At 47.5% G+C, this 18,144-nt stretch overlaps 1 protein-coding gene across 3 annotated transcripts in view; it reads left to right on the plus strand.

Annotated features, from left to right (window-relative positions):
• The window catches only part of Dtx2 (deltex E3 ubiquitin ligase 2), a 38,752-nt gene that overhangs the window by 7,033 nt on the left and 13,575 nt on the right, over positions 1–18,144 (plus strand). For all 3 annotated transcript variants that reach the window (XM_051204959.1, XM_051204960.1, XM_051204961.1), the window contains 2 exons: positions 7,574–7,916; positions 9,394–10,030. In XM_051204959.1, coding sequence (XP_051060916.1) covers positions 7,649–7,916; positions 9,394–10,030 — 905 coding nt within the window. In that variant the 5' untranslated portion in view covers positions 7,574–7,648. The remainder of the gene's footprint in view (positions 1–7,573; positions 7,917–9,393; positions 10,031–18,144) is intronic.

The raw sequence follows: 18,144 nt of genomic DNA on the forward strand, positions 1-18,144 counted from the left end.
TTCATGTAGCCCACACTAGCCTCAAACTGTCTCTGTTTGAGGATGACTTTGACTCCTTTTTATTTTATTTGTGTGGGGGTGCGGGTGTGGGTGCCACAGTGTCCATGTGGAGGCTAGAGGACTTCACAGAGCCAGTTCTCCGCTTTACTCTGTATGTGGGTTGTGGGGCTTGAACTCAGGCTGTTTAAGGTCAGCATGACAAGCACTTGTACCTGCTAAGCCATCCTGGCTGGCTTTGTATTCAAAGGCATCTGTCTGCCTCCAACTGTACCCTGCCCAGCCTTGGTCTCTCGATCCCCCAGTCTCTACCTCTGAGTGCTAAAAAAAAAAAAAAAAAAAAAAAAAAAAAAACTGGCTGGCAATGTTGATTTTAGCCTTTCACCCAGTTTGTAGTTTATGTTTCCACTTTTTTTGAAGGGAAGTTTGAGACAGTCTTTCTCTGTAGCTCAGGCCAGCCTTTAACTTGCACTACTCCTTCTACCTCAGCCTTCTAGGTACTAGAGTAACTAACTTATAGCCATGCGCCACCAGTGCCTATCTCCAAACCTGTTTGTTTGTTTGTTTTTCAAAGAAAGCTCATTGTTGTTAGGGGCATTGAGGATTCAATCCACAACCTTGTATTTGCTAGGCAAGTCCTCTACCACTGAGCCAGGCCCACAACCCTTTGCTAGAGGATTCTAAGCAGCCATTCTACCATATCCCTAGCCCCTCACTGGGGGATTCAGAGTGAGTGCTCTCCCATGAGCCACACCCCAAGTCCCACACTGGGTTATTCTAGACAAGTGCACTACTATGGGTCATACCTTCAACCTCTAAATGTATGATTCTAGGCAAATGCTTTACCACTGAACTACATCCCTAACCCCTCACTGGGGGATTCTAGGCAGGAGCTCTACTACTGAGCCACACCCCCAGCTCTCACTGGGGGATTCTAGGCAGGAGCTCTACCACTGAGCCACACCCCTAGCCCCTCACTGGGGGATTCTAGGCAGGAGCTCTACCAATGAGCCACTTTAGCTGTTCTTACAGTCTGACTGGAATGCAGTCACTCCTGTTAGTTTACAAACTGTTTTTGCCTCACAGTAGCAGATTTGTAACTGGAACAGTCTGAAATATTTGCTTTTGGTGTTGGCAAGTGGTTTGCTATTTCTCCTAATCCTGGGCAGTTCCTGAGAGCCATGGTACCCTTGAGCAGCCTGGCCTCTGACTACAGATCCCAGTTGCTTAGTTGGGCCCCATTTGAGCAGCTTTTTTAGTTTGATCAGCTTGCGGCTGGTTTTTTGTTTTTTGTTTTTTTCCTTTTCTTTGCTATTGTTTGTTCTATGCTAAGTATAGAACCCTGGGCTGTATGTATGATAGGCAGATGATCTACCACTATGGTAACTCTCAGTTCTTGGGTATGCCTGTCATCCTAGTGCTTGGAGGTAGAGGTCATGATTAGGACTTCAAAGTCCTCTGCTTAATAGTAGGTTGCAGTCTGGTCACTGGGCCTGACCCCTGCACTGCAGAAGAATACAATTGAATGAGGATTCTATGTTTCCAATCATAGGACTATTGTAACTTAGGCAATGCCCTGGTGGGTGGGGGTCAGGGAGCGGGGTGTGTGTTGACAGAAATTGCTGTGAAGAGTTGGTCAGGCCCGGTTACTGAAGCCCCACTGGGATGGTAGCAGCTCTACACAGTGATGATTTTGAACAACAGGTCGCATTGGTTTGGTTTGCTGGTGTGTTTGACCTTTTAAAGGTGTTTGACATTTTAGGTAAGTGCTCTGTGACCGAGCTGTATCTGTAGCAGTGTTTGTTGTGTCAAAGAGATTCTTAAAAAATTTTTAGGCTGTGTGTGTGTGTGTGTGTATGTGTGTGTATGTGTGTGTATGTATGTGTGTGTGCGCGCGTGCACATGGATGGGGAAGCTAGACTAGGGTGTCAGGTGTCTTGTGCTGTTGCTCTCTGCTTTATTTATTGCCTTGAGACAGGGTCATTGACTGAACTGGGACTCGCTTCTTCCAGTCGGCCAGCTCCCAGGACCTCTCTCCATCGTCTGTGTCTGCCTCCCAGTGCTGGGCTACTGACATATACAGCCATGCAGTTTTTTTTTTACCTGAGTGTCAGGGATTCAAACTGACACTGTTGCAGAGCAAATGGTCTCACTCAGCTAGCCATTTCCTCAACCTCAGATTATTTTTACTTTATTTTATATTTATTTTAAAGCAAGAAAGGAATATTTTACTTTAGAAAATGTGAAAAATTGGGAGCTGAGAATAGGTTTGTTTCACTGACAGGTTGCGTGCTGAGAATAGAACTCAGACACTCAGGGTTAAAAATTGTTTTGTATGGATGCTTTTTGTTTTTTTGTTTGTTTGTTTTTGCAAGACAGGGTTTCTCTATTCCTGTCTGTCGTAGAGTGTTCTGCCTGCATGTTTGTGCACCATGTGCATGCCCAGTGCCCATAGAGGCCAGAAAAGGGCATTGAGTCCCCTGCAACTGAAATTACAGATGATTGTGAGTGGCCATGTGGGTGCTGGGAATCAAACCTGGGTCCTCTGGAAGAGCAGCCCATTCCCTTAACCTCTCTCCATTCCCTTCAGCCACTACTTTTAATTTTGTGGTTTTACTTTGTTTTGTTTGGTCTGGTGCTAGGGTTGAAAACCAGGGATATGTGCATGCTAGGCACTGCTGCACCGCTGTAAATTAACAGCTCTTATTTGAAAAAAATATCCCATTCTTTTTTTGGGGGGTGGTTGGGAAGGGTGGGTTCAAGACAGGGTTTCTCTGTGTAGCTTTGGAGCCTGCCCTGGAACTCTGTAGATCAGGCTGGCCTCAGACTCACAGCTCTACCTGCCTCTGCCTTCTGACTGTTGGGATTAGAGGTGTGCGATACCACTGCCGGGCTCAGCCCCTATTTTTTAAAATCAGATTTTCTAATAAAGTACGGCATTTCTTTGTTAGGTTTGTACTTGGGATTTGACTTTTACTGGCCCTTGGAAAGGCTTTCCCAGCCTCTGAGACATCTCTGCTGTTCTCTCTCTGCTTATTGGTCTGTTAACTCTGCCATCTGGTTGGGTGTGGAATTTCAAACCCATGTGTCTTGGAAAGCACCCAAACCCAGAAAGTCAGCTTAAAAAAACATCTTGAAGGATGAAGTGGGTATGGCTGGCTACATGTAGTAGCTCAGGCCTATAATCCCGCCTCTTGGGAGGCTGAAGCAGGAGGGTTTTTTAGAGTTCCAGGCCAGCTTGGACTATAGAGTGAGACTCTGTCTTATAAAATTAGGGGCAAGCCGGACAGTGGTGGCACATGTCTTTAATTGCAGCATTCCAGAGGCAGTGGCAGACGTATCTCTGAGTTTGGGCCAGCCTGGTCTACAAAGTGAGTTCCAGGACAGGTTTCAAAGGTGCACAGAGAAACCCATCTCAAAAAACAAAATAAAATAAAAGCTAGAGAGATGGCTCAGCTGTTGAGTACTTGCTGCTTTTCCAGAGGATCTGGTTCCTAGCCCAGCTCATAGCTACCAGTAATTCCAGCCCCAAGGGTGTCTGAAGCCTCTGCAGGTACCTGAACTCATTGTGGCACATGATTTAAAACAACTAATAAAAATCGTAAAAGAGCTGGACATCATAGTTCATGCCTATAACATCACCAAGCAAGAGAATTGTTTGGACTCCAGGTCAATTTGGGCTATGAGGCTAGCCCCTGTCTCACCTCACCCACCAAAAAACCCCAAAAACCATATTAGGCCTGGTGGTACATGGTTCAGTGGCAGCCTTCTGTGCCATCCCCAGTATTAAAAGAACTTTCCATGTTGTGGGTGCTTATATTGTTTCCAAATTGAGGCCTTTTCCCACAGCCAATTAGTGTAATTTCCATAATTAAGAATAGGCCCACCATTAGGTGCTGAAACAAATTAGGTTTTTGAAGTGCAGCTTGGTGCTGACTGGGGCTGTGGTAGAGAATGGGCACATCGACCCAGGGCTGCAATGTGCATGATTCAGGGTTCTAGCAGCAAGCTGGTGAGCATGCCTAGGCACCAGCTCAAAAGGCCCAGGCCCCCGGAGTAGGTGGTTCTCCCCTATATTTTTATTTTATTTATTTATTTATTTGTGTGTGTATTTATGTGTGTTGTGTCAGGTTTGTGGGTGGAGGTCAGAGGACAACTTGCAGGAGTTGTCTTCTATCATGGGAATTGAACTCAAGTAGCTAGGCTTAGTGGCAGTTATCTACCTTTTCAGCTGTCTCATTAGCTCTCCTCCCTCCTGGGGTTCAGACCTTCTTTGTTGAGGGGCATTTGAAATTCTATTGTCCCTTATTGGAGTCAGTAGCAGCTGTCCCTTCAAAGAGACGGAGTTTAGGACATGCAGGTCTGCTTGGGATGATTGTGACCTCTGTGCTGAAGAGGACAGGAGGGTGGAGTCACTGCCCTTGTGACAGTGTGGGCCAGAGGGCTCAGGAGGAAGATTCAATGGAGTCTGGAAAGATTTGCATGCTTCCTTAGTGAGACACCAGCAGAATCAAGGGCTCAAGGCTGGAAAAGGCTTGGAATTTTCTGGAACTTGCTAGAGTCAATTGTGTGTGGCTGGGCATGAGGTTCCAAAGGTGAAAACCTTGTTATGAGGGGGATCTGGCCAACCATAGAAGTGGTGGTAGACCCAGGATCTACTGTGGCCTCACAGCTTCATGGAAAGCTGGAGCCAGCATCCCTGACTGTGCCTCTGGTTGTACCGAGCTCTGTGAGTTGGTTCGTCTGGGGATGGACAGACATGTTGGAACATATCTGTGAGCCAATGATGCTGTAGGCCCTGGCTGCCTAAGCCATGAGTGACATCTTGGGAGTCACAGGCTCTGAAATCAACCCTCTGGTTTATGCTCAGGCTAGGTTATAAGCATTTTTAATTGTAGATTCTGAGCTGGGCCAGTCTTGCCCAGAGCACCCCAGGTTTCATCCTTAGGCAGTATCTGGGCCTTTGTTGGAGGCTTTGACTGCTGGTCGCAGCCTGGCACCCAGAATTACACTCATGTCCTCACAGGCCTCATTCACTGACTGTGTTTTTGCATACTGTGGTCTCCCTTCCCTTTGCTACCTAAAGGGTGTGCAGGTGAGTAAACAGCAGAAAGGCCAAACCCTGCCGCTGCCAGTCTGCCTTGAGCCCAGTGCTAGGTGGATACTTCATAAGTTAAGTTCTTGTTTGTTTATGTTTTTTTTTTTTTTTTTTGAAGCATCCTCTCATGTAACCCAGGCTGGCTTTGAATTTCTAATCCTCCTGTGTTCTACTACATCCAGCTTTAAATTTTTTTTCTGTGTTTATGTATTGTGTGTTAGGTACATTCTCTGGTGAGGGTGTATATGGAGATCAGAAATGGATGTCAAGGTGTTTTAGTCCTTTCTCCCACCCTAGTTTTTAAGACAGTGTCTCTCACTGAACCTGAAGCTCACTTCATTGCAGCTAGACTGGTTAGCCAGCAAATCTGTCTATGCCTTTTAGGGCCCCTCCAGGTCTGGGTCATAGGCACACTATTTTTTGTGGGTTCTGGGCATCTGAACTCAGTTCCCCCTGTTTGCATTGCAAACACTTCACCCTCTGAGCCATCTCTATAGCCTTTAAAAAAAAAATCCAGGCTGGCCTCAAACTCACACTCTTCCTGTCTCAGCCTCTATAGTGTTGGACTTTATAGGCATGCGTCATCACAGATGACTAGGGTTGGGTGGGATGTCTGGCTTAGTTCCTATGAAAATCACTTAACATAAATGTCAACATCTCCATGTTCTAAAGGAAAGCAGACAGAGAGTGAGAGCTTCTAGAGAGCTCACATCAGAGCCTGGGCCTCTTTGTTTTGTCCCTTCGAGGGCATTGCCTTGGCCCTCTAGAGCATTGAACGGTAGCAAAATCTGGACACTTCAGTGTCTGTCACCATATGATGAGCAAGTCTCACTTCTCCACCTGTGAAACCAGGAAGGAATTTGGCATGAGCTTAGGGAGCTAGTTATAGGAATCCGGAGACTCGGGAGACACTGTCAGTCCAGGGTCCAAGAGCTAGTGCAGGAGTGAGGACACAGACTGAGCCCTGGCGGAGCTCCAGTGGAGCAGCTGTGGGCACTTCATGGCATCATTGCCTAATGTCTCCCGCTGTGTTCTAAGCCAGTGTGTATAGAATGCCTCCTGGGTGCTGGCCCTACAGCTGTGAATAAGGCATTGAGCTGTTGTCATCTGGTGGGGTAGGAAGACATGGGGCAGGATTGTGCCTGTGTGTATTCCTGCTTGGTAGATTTCTGGTTGGTGTGAGGACAGTGTGCAGGGTCATGAGCTCATGTGACATTGGGGGGATTCTAGGCAGGCAGTCTGCCACAGAGCCTAGCCCCCTGAGTAACACAAGTTGAGCATGAAGGATGTAAGTTCTCAGGAGAAGATGGAGCAGAAAGAGGACCAGATAATGTCCTTGGGGTAAACAGAAGCCAGTTAGCTGCTCCATAAGGCACAGGTGTAGGGAGGTACTAGGGAGACAGCCAAGGGACTCTTTATTTTTATATGTAGGGTTACTTGTGGTCAATGATAGTCCCTTAGCTGTTTGTTTTGTTTTGGTATTGGTTTTGTGTGGTATGTGTGTGCATGTGCCTGTATGTGTGTTTGTATGTGTGTACATACAGAGTTCAGAGGAGGACTTGGGTTATCTTTTTTTCTTTTTTGGTTTTTTGAGACAAGGTTTCTCTGTGTAGCTTTATAGATCATGCTGACCTCGAACCCACAAAGATCTGTCTGCCTCTGCCTCTGTCTTCCGAGTGCTAGGATTAAAGCCATGTGCCACTAACGCCCAGCTGACTTGGGATGTCTTTTATCATTTTCCACCTTATGTTATGAGACAGGGACTCTCACTGGCCCTGAAGCTTGGCCATTTTGGCCAGGCTGGTTCATAATTGGGGTTACAGATACAGGTAGCATGCCCAGCTTTTCTGGGTCCAAGTTTAAACTTGGGTCCTTAGTTTGTATAGCTAACTGTTCCTATCCATTGACCCATTACCTATGTGTAAGCTACTGCCCTAGAACATCATGGAATCCTTGTTCCTGAGCCTCAGAACGTCTGAGAGGATAGTGTAGCAGCTGTTACTCTGTCTCACAAATAAGACCTGAATTGGGAACTGGAGGGCTCTTACACAAATGCACAGGGTCATCATGGCCTTCTCCACAAAGATTTGGGGTGACTCACAAATACACTGAGTCCCAGGGGCATGGCTCAGCTGTAGAGCATCTGCTGAGAATTCCCCATTAATGGCTGGGTTGTGGCTCAGCAGTAGAACAGAGAGAAGCTGAGATGTGTGGCACGAACAGGTCTTATATTCTATCCCCACATTCGAAGAAAGGAAGGAAGGAAATGACTGGGTAGTGATTAGCACCCCTCTTTCACTGTTTGGTGAAGTGGGGGTAAACAGCAGGAATGTCTTTTAAATATCTCCCTGTTAGAGCAGAGATGGAGATCAAGAGTTAGTTCATGGCACTCTTGGGGTGGTATACAAAAGTAGGTTTTCTTTAGCTGCCTGACAAGACCCCCGATGTGTGTGAGTAACTGCTGTGTCTTGTTCCCAGATCCCCTGGAGGTACTGGGCAATGAACCTGAGCCTGCAACCCAGAGTGGTCTGAAGTCTTCAGGGAAAGCAGAAGATGGCCATGGCCCCAAGCTCGTCTCTGCCGCAGGTGTACCCCAGCCCTGTGGTGGTGGCTGTGTGGGAATGGCAGGATGGGCTTGGCACTTGGCATCCCTACAGTGCCACTGTCTGCTCCTTCATTGAGCAGCAGTTTGTCCAGCAGAAGGGCCAGCGTTTCGGACTGGGGAGCCTGGCCCACAGCATCCCCTTAGGCCAGGCTGACCCTTCACTGGCCCCTTACATCATCGACCTCCCCAGCTGGACTCAGTTCCGCCAGGATACTGGTAAGACCCTTCTGGCTTTGGGCTGGGTACCATGCTAGGTTTTAGGTTATGGTTGTGAGGGCCATACCTTCTATGCCTATTTTTGACATCTGATAGGAGGGTACTGTAACTGATAACTTCCAGGGCTGGGGGGGGGGTAGCTCAGTTGGTACAGTGCTTACCTAGCATAGAAGAAGCTTTGGGTTCTAGCCCCAGCACTGCATAGACCCAATGTTGAGTATATACCTGTAATTGTGGCATTCTGGAGGTGGAAGCTGAAAGGTCAGGAGTTCAAGGTCATCCTTGACTGTATAGTGAGTTCTAGGTCAGGCTAGGCTAAACGAAATCTTGTCTCAAAAGAAACCAGCCATTAACTGGAAGACATGAACCATAGTGGCCGATGTGTTGGGAGCTCATGCAAAGGCTCTCTTGGCTCCTTCCTCCTTCAGCAGGCTGGCTAATATGGATTAGGATACCATGGTAGTTGAGAGAGTCTTATGGTTCTTGCCTTTAATTTCAGTACTTAGGAGGCTGCAGATGGAGGATTTAAAGAGTTTTGGACTAAACTGTCTTAAGGAGAGGGAAAAAAATAAAAGCCTTATCGAGTATGAGTCATGTTTGACAAGTAAGCTGCCAGCCTTTTTTGCCATAGAGCGTGAGCCCATACTCTGTGACTTGGTCCTTTAGTGCCTCTTGCCTTGTGAGCCTCTATACCCTACCATGAAATCTGGACAGAATAGACTCTGCCAGTCCCTAAGTCAAATAGCAATGTGACCATGTACCTACAGTGATGATATTGTGCTATTAAGGGGAAAGAATTGAGACTGGGGATGTAGCTTGGTGGTAGAACACATACCTAGAATGTGTGAGGTCCCTGGGGTTCATCTTCAGCAATACACACACACACACACACACACACACACACACACACACACACACACACACACGGAGACATAGGCAGACATATACCACATATACACCACAGACACATGCACATAATAAGTGCATATGTAGACATGTACAGACATGTCTACATACACAGACACAAACATAATCAAACATGATATATACACACCATGGACACACTACTGCCCAACACATATTATAGACAGATGCATATATGCAGCATAGACGTATGCACACACAGATATTCAGACATATACATATATACAAATATACATATGCAGACACAGGTGCAGACACACAGACATAACATGGGCACACTACAGACATATACATGAAGATGTAGATACTTAGACATATCCAGGCAAACACACAGTCAACCATACAAAACACAGAAGCACACAGACGTCTTGACACCTTGGACATACCACAGACAGATGCACACATATACATGGACATGCACACCACAGACATATGCACATGTAGATGCACACATATACCCACAGAAAGGTGGGTATGGGAGTGCACACCTGCAGTGTCAGTGCTTTGAGTAGCAGGAGGATTTTCATTTATGGGTCCTGATCCTTTTCCACAGGCACCATGAGGTCTGTGCGCAGGCACCTGTTCTCACAGAATTCTGCCCCAGGTCAGGGCATCATCTGGGAGTGGCTGGGTGATGACGGATCCTGGATCGCTTATGAAGCTAGTGTCTGTGACTATCTGGAACAGCAAGTAAGCCGTGGCATCCAGGTCGTGGACTTGGCCCCACTGGGCTACAACTACACTGTCAACTATGCCACCCTAACGCAAACCAACAAGACTTCCAGCTTCTGCCGGAATGTGCGACGCCAAGTGGGGCCAGTTTACCCAGTGACTTCAGTCATCGCTCCCCCAGGCCACATGGGACTCGTCTGTTCTTGCCAACAGTGCCTCCATGGTAGTGGAACTGGCCCTGTGTCAGGTCGCTACCGACACTCCATGACCAACCTGCCTGCGTACCCTGCCCCCCAGGCACCCCACCGGACCGCTACTGTCTTTGGGGCCCACCAGGCCTTTGCTCCATACAATAAACCTTCACTGTCTGGGGCTAGGTCTGCACCCAGGCTGAACACCACCAACCCCTGGGGCGCAACACCTCCTGTTCCAGGCAACCAGTCCTTGTTCCACTCTAGCCTCTCCCACCTGGGGCCACAGCTCCTGCCCTCAGGACCGTCCACCTCCAGTGGAGCCAGGTACCTCACAGTGGGAACTTTGCTTTTACCCATGTGGAAAGCCTCTCCCTCAGCCTTGCACCTACATGCCTGCTTGTCCCTAGTGTGTTGTCTCTTGCAAGTGCTGAGACTCCTTGGTTTTCCAGTGTGGCATCCCATGGAGCTACCAAACCATGGCACATTGATCGTTGGTCCTAGCAGTCCTGGGATCAGCAATCTTTTTTTGTTTGTTTGTTTGTTTCTTTAATTTAAATGACAGGGTCTCATGTTGCTCAGATTGGCCTCAAAATTCCCTGCATAGCTGAGGATGATCTCAAACTTCTGATCCTCCTGATCTACCTCTCAAGTGCTAGTGGATCAAACCCAAGACTTTGTGTATGCCAGGCAAGCAGTTAACCAGTTAACCACAGTTGCATGCCAGGCAAGCAGTTAGACAGTTAACCACAGCCCCAACTCTTTTTTTTGCCTTTTAAAACAGACTCATTCTGTAGCCCAGGCTGACCCAGAACTTAACATAGCTGGGGCTGTTCTTGAACTTTGAACAAGCTTCCTGCCTCAGCAGTCAGTGTTGGGATTATAGGCCATTATCCATTACTCAACAGTCCTTCCATTCTCAGGATGGTGAGGCCAGGGCTTGCATACTGCCCGAGGGGCTCTGCTCCTTGAGGACACTTTGACATTCTGTTTTCTTTCTTTTTTTCTTTCTTTCTTTTTTTTTTTTGGTTGTTGTTTTGAGAAAGGTTTTTCCATGTCTAACCCTGGCTGTCCTGGAACTTGGTCTAGACCAGGCTAGCCTCGAACTCACAGAAATCCACCTGACTCTGCCTCCCTCATGCTGGGATTAAAAGTGTGTACCACCAGTGCCCAGCTGGGGACATTTTGAATAAATGGGTACTGGCTGACTCCTGCCAGGTGCAGGCGGTGCAGATGTGGTGGCACATATAACTCTGAGTTTAGTTCAGAGGAGCCTGGGAAGGGTGGAGGTTGTGGGGTATAGCTCCTGAGAAGGTGATGGTGTCAGAGGCCAGGCCAAACTAGGTGATGTGTTTTTCATTTCGGCTGTCTGTGGTGCTGGAGATGGAGCCAGTCTTCTTGTCTCAGTCTTCGGGGTGTTGGGGTTATAGGGTCTGCCCCCATATGAAGCCAGGTGGAATTTTGTTGTTTAGTTTGGTGGTTTGTTTTGTTTTCATGTGTGTTGGTGTCTTGTGTGTATGTATGTCTGTGCACATGCATGCCTGGTGCTGGAAGATGATGTCAGATCTCTTAGAACTGGAGTAACAGATAGTTGTGAACCACTGTGTCAGTGCTTGGAATTGAACCAGGGTCTTCTGGAAGAATAACCAGTGCTTTTAACTGCTGAGCAATTTATCCAGCCAGCCCAAGCCAGGTGATATTTTTTTTAAATTATTAACTTTTCTTTGGGTGGGTGGGTGGGTGAGTGCAGGTGCCACAGTGAGTATTTGGAGTCAGAGGAAAACTCCTGCCATGTTGGGCTGGGATTGAACTCAGGTCATCAGGCTTGGTGGCCATCTCCTTTACCCACGGAACCATCTCACTGGTTCTGGTGTTTTATGTTTTTCTTTATTCTATTTTGTTTTTAGAAAAGGTCTCCCTTTGTATTCCAGGCTGGCCTGGAATTCTTCCTCCTCCTATTTCTTCCTCCTGTGTATTAGGCAATTACTCTGCCATCCTTAGAACCTCCACCTAAGGGAGGAAAGTGCCTGGTACACACAGGTATCTTACAAAAGCTAGTAGTGTTCTCTAAAATCCACTTAAAGAAATGTGAGCTGCCCAAGTCTTTGATGCCTTAGGAAGCTTTATTTTTCATGGTTGTGACATGGGCAGGGGTAGACATCAGGGATGTTTGCCTAGAGTCTACAGATGCAGACCTGCAGATATGGCTTAGTGCTAGAATGCTCACTAGAATCCTCCATGCTTGGAGCAAGGCTCAGAGGTAGAGCAACTAACTGCCTAGACTCCCCAGTGAGGGTTAGGGGTGTGGCTCAATAGTTTAGCACCCACCATGGTGCCTGGGTACTTGCCAGGTGTGGGGTACATAGACATTGAAGCTGGCCTGAGTGTGCAGGGAGGAGGAAAGCAGGGAGGCAGGGGTCTGCTAGACCAAGGAGAGTACAGGGCCTGGATCAGAGGCTTCCAGGGAGTCTCTCCCTAGAATTGTGTGAGTGTACTTCCTCTGGGGACTGGGAACCCAGACAGGTATCACAGAGCCCTTTGCAGGCTCTTACATGGGCATGAACCTGCAGGCTCCAGGAGGTTCCTCTCTCATGTCACTTACCCTTAGTGTGTGGCTTGGTCTTTGAGGGAACAGGATTGTATGACCAGCCTAGAACACTGAAGCAGAGTTTCTGCTTGGTGGAATTGTTACAAGTTATTTTGAGGGGAATCATCCTCTTTCCTGTCTTCTCTCTCCTCATTACCTCCTCTTCCTCTTTCCACTTCTTTTTTCTCCCCATCCTTTCCCACTCCTTCGCCCCTTCTCCCAAGTAGTATCTCACTTTTTAGCCTAGCCTGGCCTAGAATTTAGTGTGTAGCCCAGACTGTCGTCAGATTCTGACTTCTTCCCTATTATAGGTGTGAGCCTCCAAGCCCTGCTGAGGCAAACTCCACAGAACTATAACTGGGGACTTGGGATGAGTCAGACTTAGTAAGTCTTGAACTGTTCCTCCTGGTATGGAGCTCCTGTTGGTTGGGGTCTCTTCTTCCTATTTGCAGGCCTACAGACACTGCTAGGACCCTGGCAGGCTAGGAGGTCACTGGGCCAGCTTGTTGCCGCCAGACAAGCCCTTCCTGTTGCTACTTGCCGGGTGGCAGGAGCCAGGAGGAACTGGGCCAGCCTGCTGTGTTGGTTGGGCAGCCTCAGAGCAAGCTGGCTGCCTCAGCATAAGTCACTGTGCATCTGTGTCTCCTCAGGCTTTTTAGGAGCTGGGAGGGGTATCCTTTCACTACAGGGACCTATCCAGTCTGAACAAGCAAATGTTTACTCATATCTCTTTTAAAAAATTACATGTATATATTTTGTATATGTGGGAGGTGTTTGCATGTGGAGGTCAGAGGACAACCTGTCAGCTCTCCTTCCACCGAGTAGATCTGGGAATTGCACTCAGGTCCTCAGGCTTGGCATGTCACCAGCCTTGCATATCTAGTTTATTCTGTGGTCTTCTCAGGCACTCTGCTCTGGTGGATTGTAGAGCCCTGGGGCTTAACTAATCCCCTGGTCTCTTCCCCAGCTGGCACTGGAGAAATGCAAACATTTGGCCCCTTTTCCTCCCCAGGGGCTTTAGTAACAGGTCTGGAAGCCAAGGGAGGGGCAACAGCATTTCGTGGGAGTTTGCAGCACCCTGACCATGAGTGAGTGATGTCCCAGGCTTTATGGAAACTCATGTTTTTCAAAACTCATGTGGTTTCCTGTCCTTTTTTGTTCAGTCTAGGTGAAACTGGCTGTGCCCCCTGGGAACATGAGCTCCAGACAAAGCTGTGTCATTTGTAACTGAGCTTCTGGGTATAACCACATTTCCTTGTAGCTGAAGTTTTGTCCCTGTAAGCAGCAAAACATACACTAATGAGGGTGCTAGAAAACTTTCCAGAAGGTGTCATGCTCAGGGCCATCTCTAATGCAGGGCAGGACAACTTGCTTAGCCTTGTGATGAAGGCTGGCAGCTTTGAAACATTAGCCAAATGTGTCTAGTCTGTATCCAGTAGGCTTCATCTAGCTGAGGATAGCCATGAATGTGACCTCACGTATGAGTATAAACTTAGGTAAGACTGTGTGTGTGTGTGTGTGTGTGTGTGTGATGCATAGGCATACATGGGCCATGACACAAGCATGGAGGTCAGAGGACAGGTTGTGGAAATTAGTTCTCTCCCTTCTACCTCGTGGGTACCAGCATCAAACTCTGGTCATCAGGCTTGGTGAGGGTCTTTACCCTGCTAAGCCATCTTCTGGCTCCTGGATTTTCCTTTTGCTCCAATGCTGCTGTGGAGCTTTCAATTCAGTGAGGGCCCTTGGAACCTGCTTTGTCTATCTTCTGCTCCTGGAAGTCAGGTGTGTGTGTATGTGTCTTTCTTCTTGAGATAATTATTTTGGGCTTTGGGTTAATCCTACTCTCCACTCTATAAAATATGGAATTCTGGAGTGAGACTTGGCGTGTCCATCTTACAGCCTGCTGAGCCTAGGGCACTGTCATTAGTGTGTCCAAATGGTGCTGAATGTAGTCCAAGTCCAGGGTGGGTGATGAGGTGACTGGGTTTCCTTCTGCTTTGGCCTCCTTGGGTCAAGTTCTTTAAATAAGATATTGAAAGTCAGGATGGGGAGGTGGCTCTGTTTTAAAGCGCTTGATGATTAAATGTGAAGATGGTAGTTCAGAAAATCACAGGAATGCCTGGTGAGCATGGCAGTCCTCCTGGAATCCCATCCTCAGAAGAGGATGATAAGATCCCCAGAGCAAGGTGACTGGCAAGCTCATATTGGTGGATTCCGGGTTTGCTTGAGAGACCCTTCCTTAGTGAATAAGGTAGAAGAAAAGTGAGGATGATGCCTCACATCACAGTGTCCATGTGCCCCACATTCATACAAAAGCATGCATGCACACATGTGTATATTGTGCACACACACAGATGTCCAGCTTTCTCTCTCATATAGAGCCAAACTTCAGTTTTTCTGGCTTTTTTTTTTTTTTTTAAAACATTTATTTTACATCCCAGCCATAGTTTTCCCACCCTCCTCTCCTTCCAGCTCCCTCATCCCATCCCTTCTTTGTCCCCATCCCCCAATATGTTCCTCCTCTGTTTCTGTTTTGGAAAGGACAGGTCTCCCTGGAGTATCAACACAGCATGGCATATCAAGTTGTAGTAAGACGAAGTACTTCTGCATGTATTAAGGTTGGGCAAGGTAACCAGACTGAGGAATAGGATCCCAGAAGGCAGTAAAAGAGTTGGCGACAGCCTCTGGTCCCACTCTTAAGAGTTCTGTAGGAGGACCAAGCCACATAACTAACATGCAGAGGGTCTAGGTCAGTCCCATGCAGGCCCTGTGAGCCCCATGAGTCTAGGCTAGTTGATTCTGTGGATTTTCTTGTGTCCTTGAGCCCACTGGCTCCTGTGATCCTTTCTCCCACTTCTGATGTTGATTCAGAGCTCAAGTTCATTGCTCTCTGGAGAGGTGACAGGGGTGAAGGGCGTGTTTTGTTTATTTTTCCTTTTGAAATGGTCTTGTATGACCCTGGCTGCCTTAGAATTTGCTATGTAGCTTACCCTGGTCTCAAATTTGGAGTGATCTGCCTGCTTCTGTTTCCAGAAGCTGGCTTTGCAGATCAGCCATGGACCTGCTAAATGCCCTCCCTTATAAAGCATCTGAGTAATCCATATCACAGATCACCCACCTCCTAGCCAGGGCAGAGGAGAGCACCAGCCTGCAATGGTGGCACACACCTGTAATCCTTACACTTAGTTTGAGGACAGCCTGGGGTATAAATGAGACTATCTAAAGAAGGGAGGGCACATGGCCTGGGGCTGTAGTTTAATTAGTAAGAATCATGCCTAGGAAGACCTGGAATTAATCTCTAGCATTGTAAATGGGGTGTGGTAGTGCTCACCTGTAATTCTAGCACTCCAGAGTTAGAGGCTGGGTTTAGGGTCTCTTCAGCTACTTACTGAGTTCTGGGCCAGCTTGGGCTGCATGTTATCATAGCTAAAGGAAAACATAAAAAGGGTAGAAACAGGCTTGGGGAAGGTGAGCTTACATCTACTGACAGCAGATAGGGTAGCATCAATACCTCAGAGCACCCTCAATGCACCCCAGCTGCTGTTGTCTGTCCACCTGCCTGCCTATCTGTCTGGCTGTCTTTCTTCCTTTCTTTCCTTTCCTCTTTCTTTTTTTTCTTTCTTGCATGTATGTGAATACTCTTGTCTTCAAGCACACCACAAGAGAGAATCAGATACCATGACAGGTGTTTTGAGCCACCATGTGGGTGCTGGGAACTCCGATCCTCTGGAAGAGCAGCTCTTAACCACTAAGCCTTCTCACCCCAGCCTTCTTTTGGGCTGAGAGTAGAGGGGACAAGAAGTCCCTCCATACCAGGCTTTCTTATTTGTAGAGAACATTCAAGAAATTAAAAAAAAAAAAAAAAATCAAAAAACCTTTTTGTTTGTTTGTTGTTTTGAGACAGGGTTTCTCTCTGTAACCCAGGCTATTTTGAAACTTACTCTGTAGACCAGGCTGGACTTGAACTCAGAGATCCGCCTGCCTCTACCTGCTGAGTGCTAATGTTAAAGGTGTGTGCCACCACTGCCAGGCAAATAAACCCTCTTTCATCAACCAGGCCAGCCTGGGAGTACTGCTCTGTTGTAGACCCTGTGGGAGGCCACTGCCTTCCCTCAGCCCAGCTCCAGTTGGGTGTGTGGCTTCACAGCTGGATGAGGTCACCAGCTGCCTTGTAGCTTCCACCCTTTCTCTGGGGCAGGTCTGGGGCATACCCTGGAGGCAGGGGCTGCTGCTATGTTCATGGCTGTACAAGAGCTGGCTAGTGTCTGTCCTCCATGCCTGAGTGCCTTCCAAGTTCTGGGCTGAGCACCAAGGAGCCCCAGAGTGTGAGAGGAACCACATGGGAAGGTTTTGTAACCTTCACATTTCATCATCAGAATGGGCAGGGCCGCATGGAAAGGGGGTCGGGAGAGCCCCAGGAGTGGGAAGGAGGAGGAGCTGGCAGGAACTCAGGCCTTTGGTCAACTGTTCTTGAAGAGCTCTGCCCCAAACCAGAATGGCTTGCACGTGGTGTTACCATGTGATCCCTGGAGCCATCTCTCCAGCCCCCACTCAGCCTTGTTTTTGTGAAGCCCCACCACACCAGGCTATTTCATTTGAAGAGAACATTCAAGAAATTCAAATAATTTGTTTTGTTTAGTTTTTTGAGACAGGATTTTTTTTCTACGTAGCCCTGGCTATCTTGGAACTCACTTTGTAGACCAGACTAGCCTCGAACTCACAGAAATCTGCCTGCCTCTGCCTCCTGAGTTCTGGGATTAAAGGCATGTGCCACCACTGCATGGCAAATAAAACCTTTCATCACTCAGGTCTACCCTAGAGCACTACTCTGGTTTAGACCTTCCCTCGGTCCAGCTCCATTTATTTTTGTGTTAGGGGTTGAACCCAGGGCCTCACTTCTGTTAGGCAAGGCTCTACCACTGAGCTACATCCATAAGTTCTATTTTACCTATATGTGTGTATTATGTGTGTGTATACACTTGCATACACACATGCATTTGTGTCTGCTTATTCAGAGATCAGAGGATAACGTTCAGAAGTGAATTCTCTTTCCAGCATGTCCGTTCCAGGGGCTTGATCTCAGGTCATTAGACCTGTCAGCAAATGCCATCTGAGCCATCTTACCAGCTTCCCAAGTCCTCTTTTTACTTTGAAACAAAGTCTCAGTATGTTGTCCAGTCTGATCTTGACTTTGGTGACCCCCTCCTCCTGCCTCAATCTCCAGAATAACTGGGCTGACAGGCCTATACCACCAGGCCTGCCTGTTGTTGCCATTTGAACATGAGGAATGAGAACTAAACTTTGGTCTTAATCACTATGGTCAACTCAGCCCACATTTATGTTATACGCATGTGCTTGTACATATCTACATTTGTGTATTCATGTTGAAACCAAAGGTCAACACTGGGTGTCTTCACATGCTGCCTTTTTAAATTAATTATTTTATTTATTTATTTTTTCAAGGCAGGGTTTCTCTGTGTAGCTCTGGCTGTCCTGGAACTCGCTCTGTAGAGCAGGCTAGCTTGAATTCACAGAAATCCAGCTGCCTCTGCTTCCCAAGTGCCAAGATTAAAGGTGTGTGACACCACCACCCAGCTTTATTTACTTATTTTTATTTTGGCTTTCCTGGAACTTGCTGTGTAGACCAGGCTGGCTTCAGACTTACAGAGATCCACCTGCCTCTGCCTTCCTTGTTTGGTTTTGTTTTTGAGACAGGATCTCTCCCTGAACCAGAGAGCTCACTGATTATCTAGACAAGCCCTGAAGATGCAAATTCAGGTCCTCATGTTTGCGTAGTGGGCATTTACCCACTATGCTATCCCCCCAGGGTCTGGATCTTTCATTTAAAGTTTTA

The sequence above is a fragment of the Phodopus roborovskii genome, unplaced genomic scaffold (genome assembly GCF_943737965.1).
Source record: "Phodopus roborovskii unplaced genomic scaffold, PHOROB, whole genome shotgun sequence".
Lineage (NCBI taxonomy): Eukaryota > Metazoa > Chordata > Mammalia > Rodentia > Cricetidae > Phodopus > Phodopus roborovskii.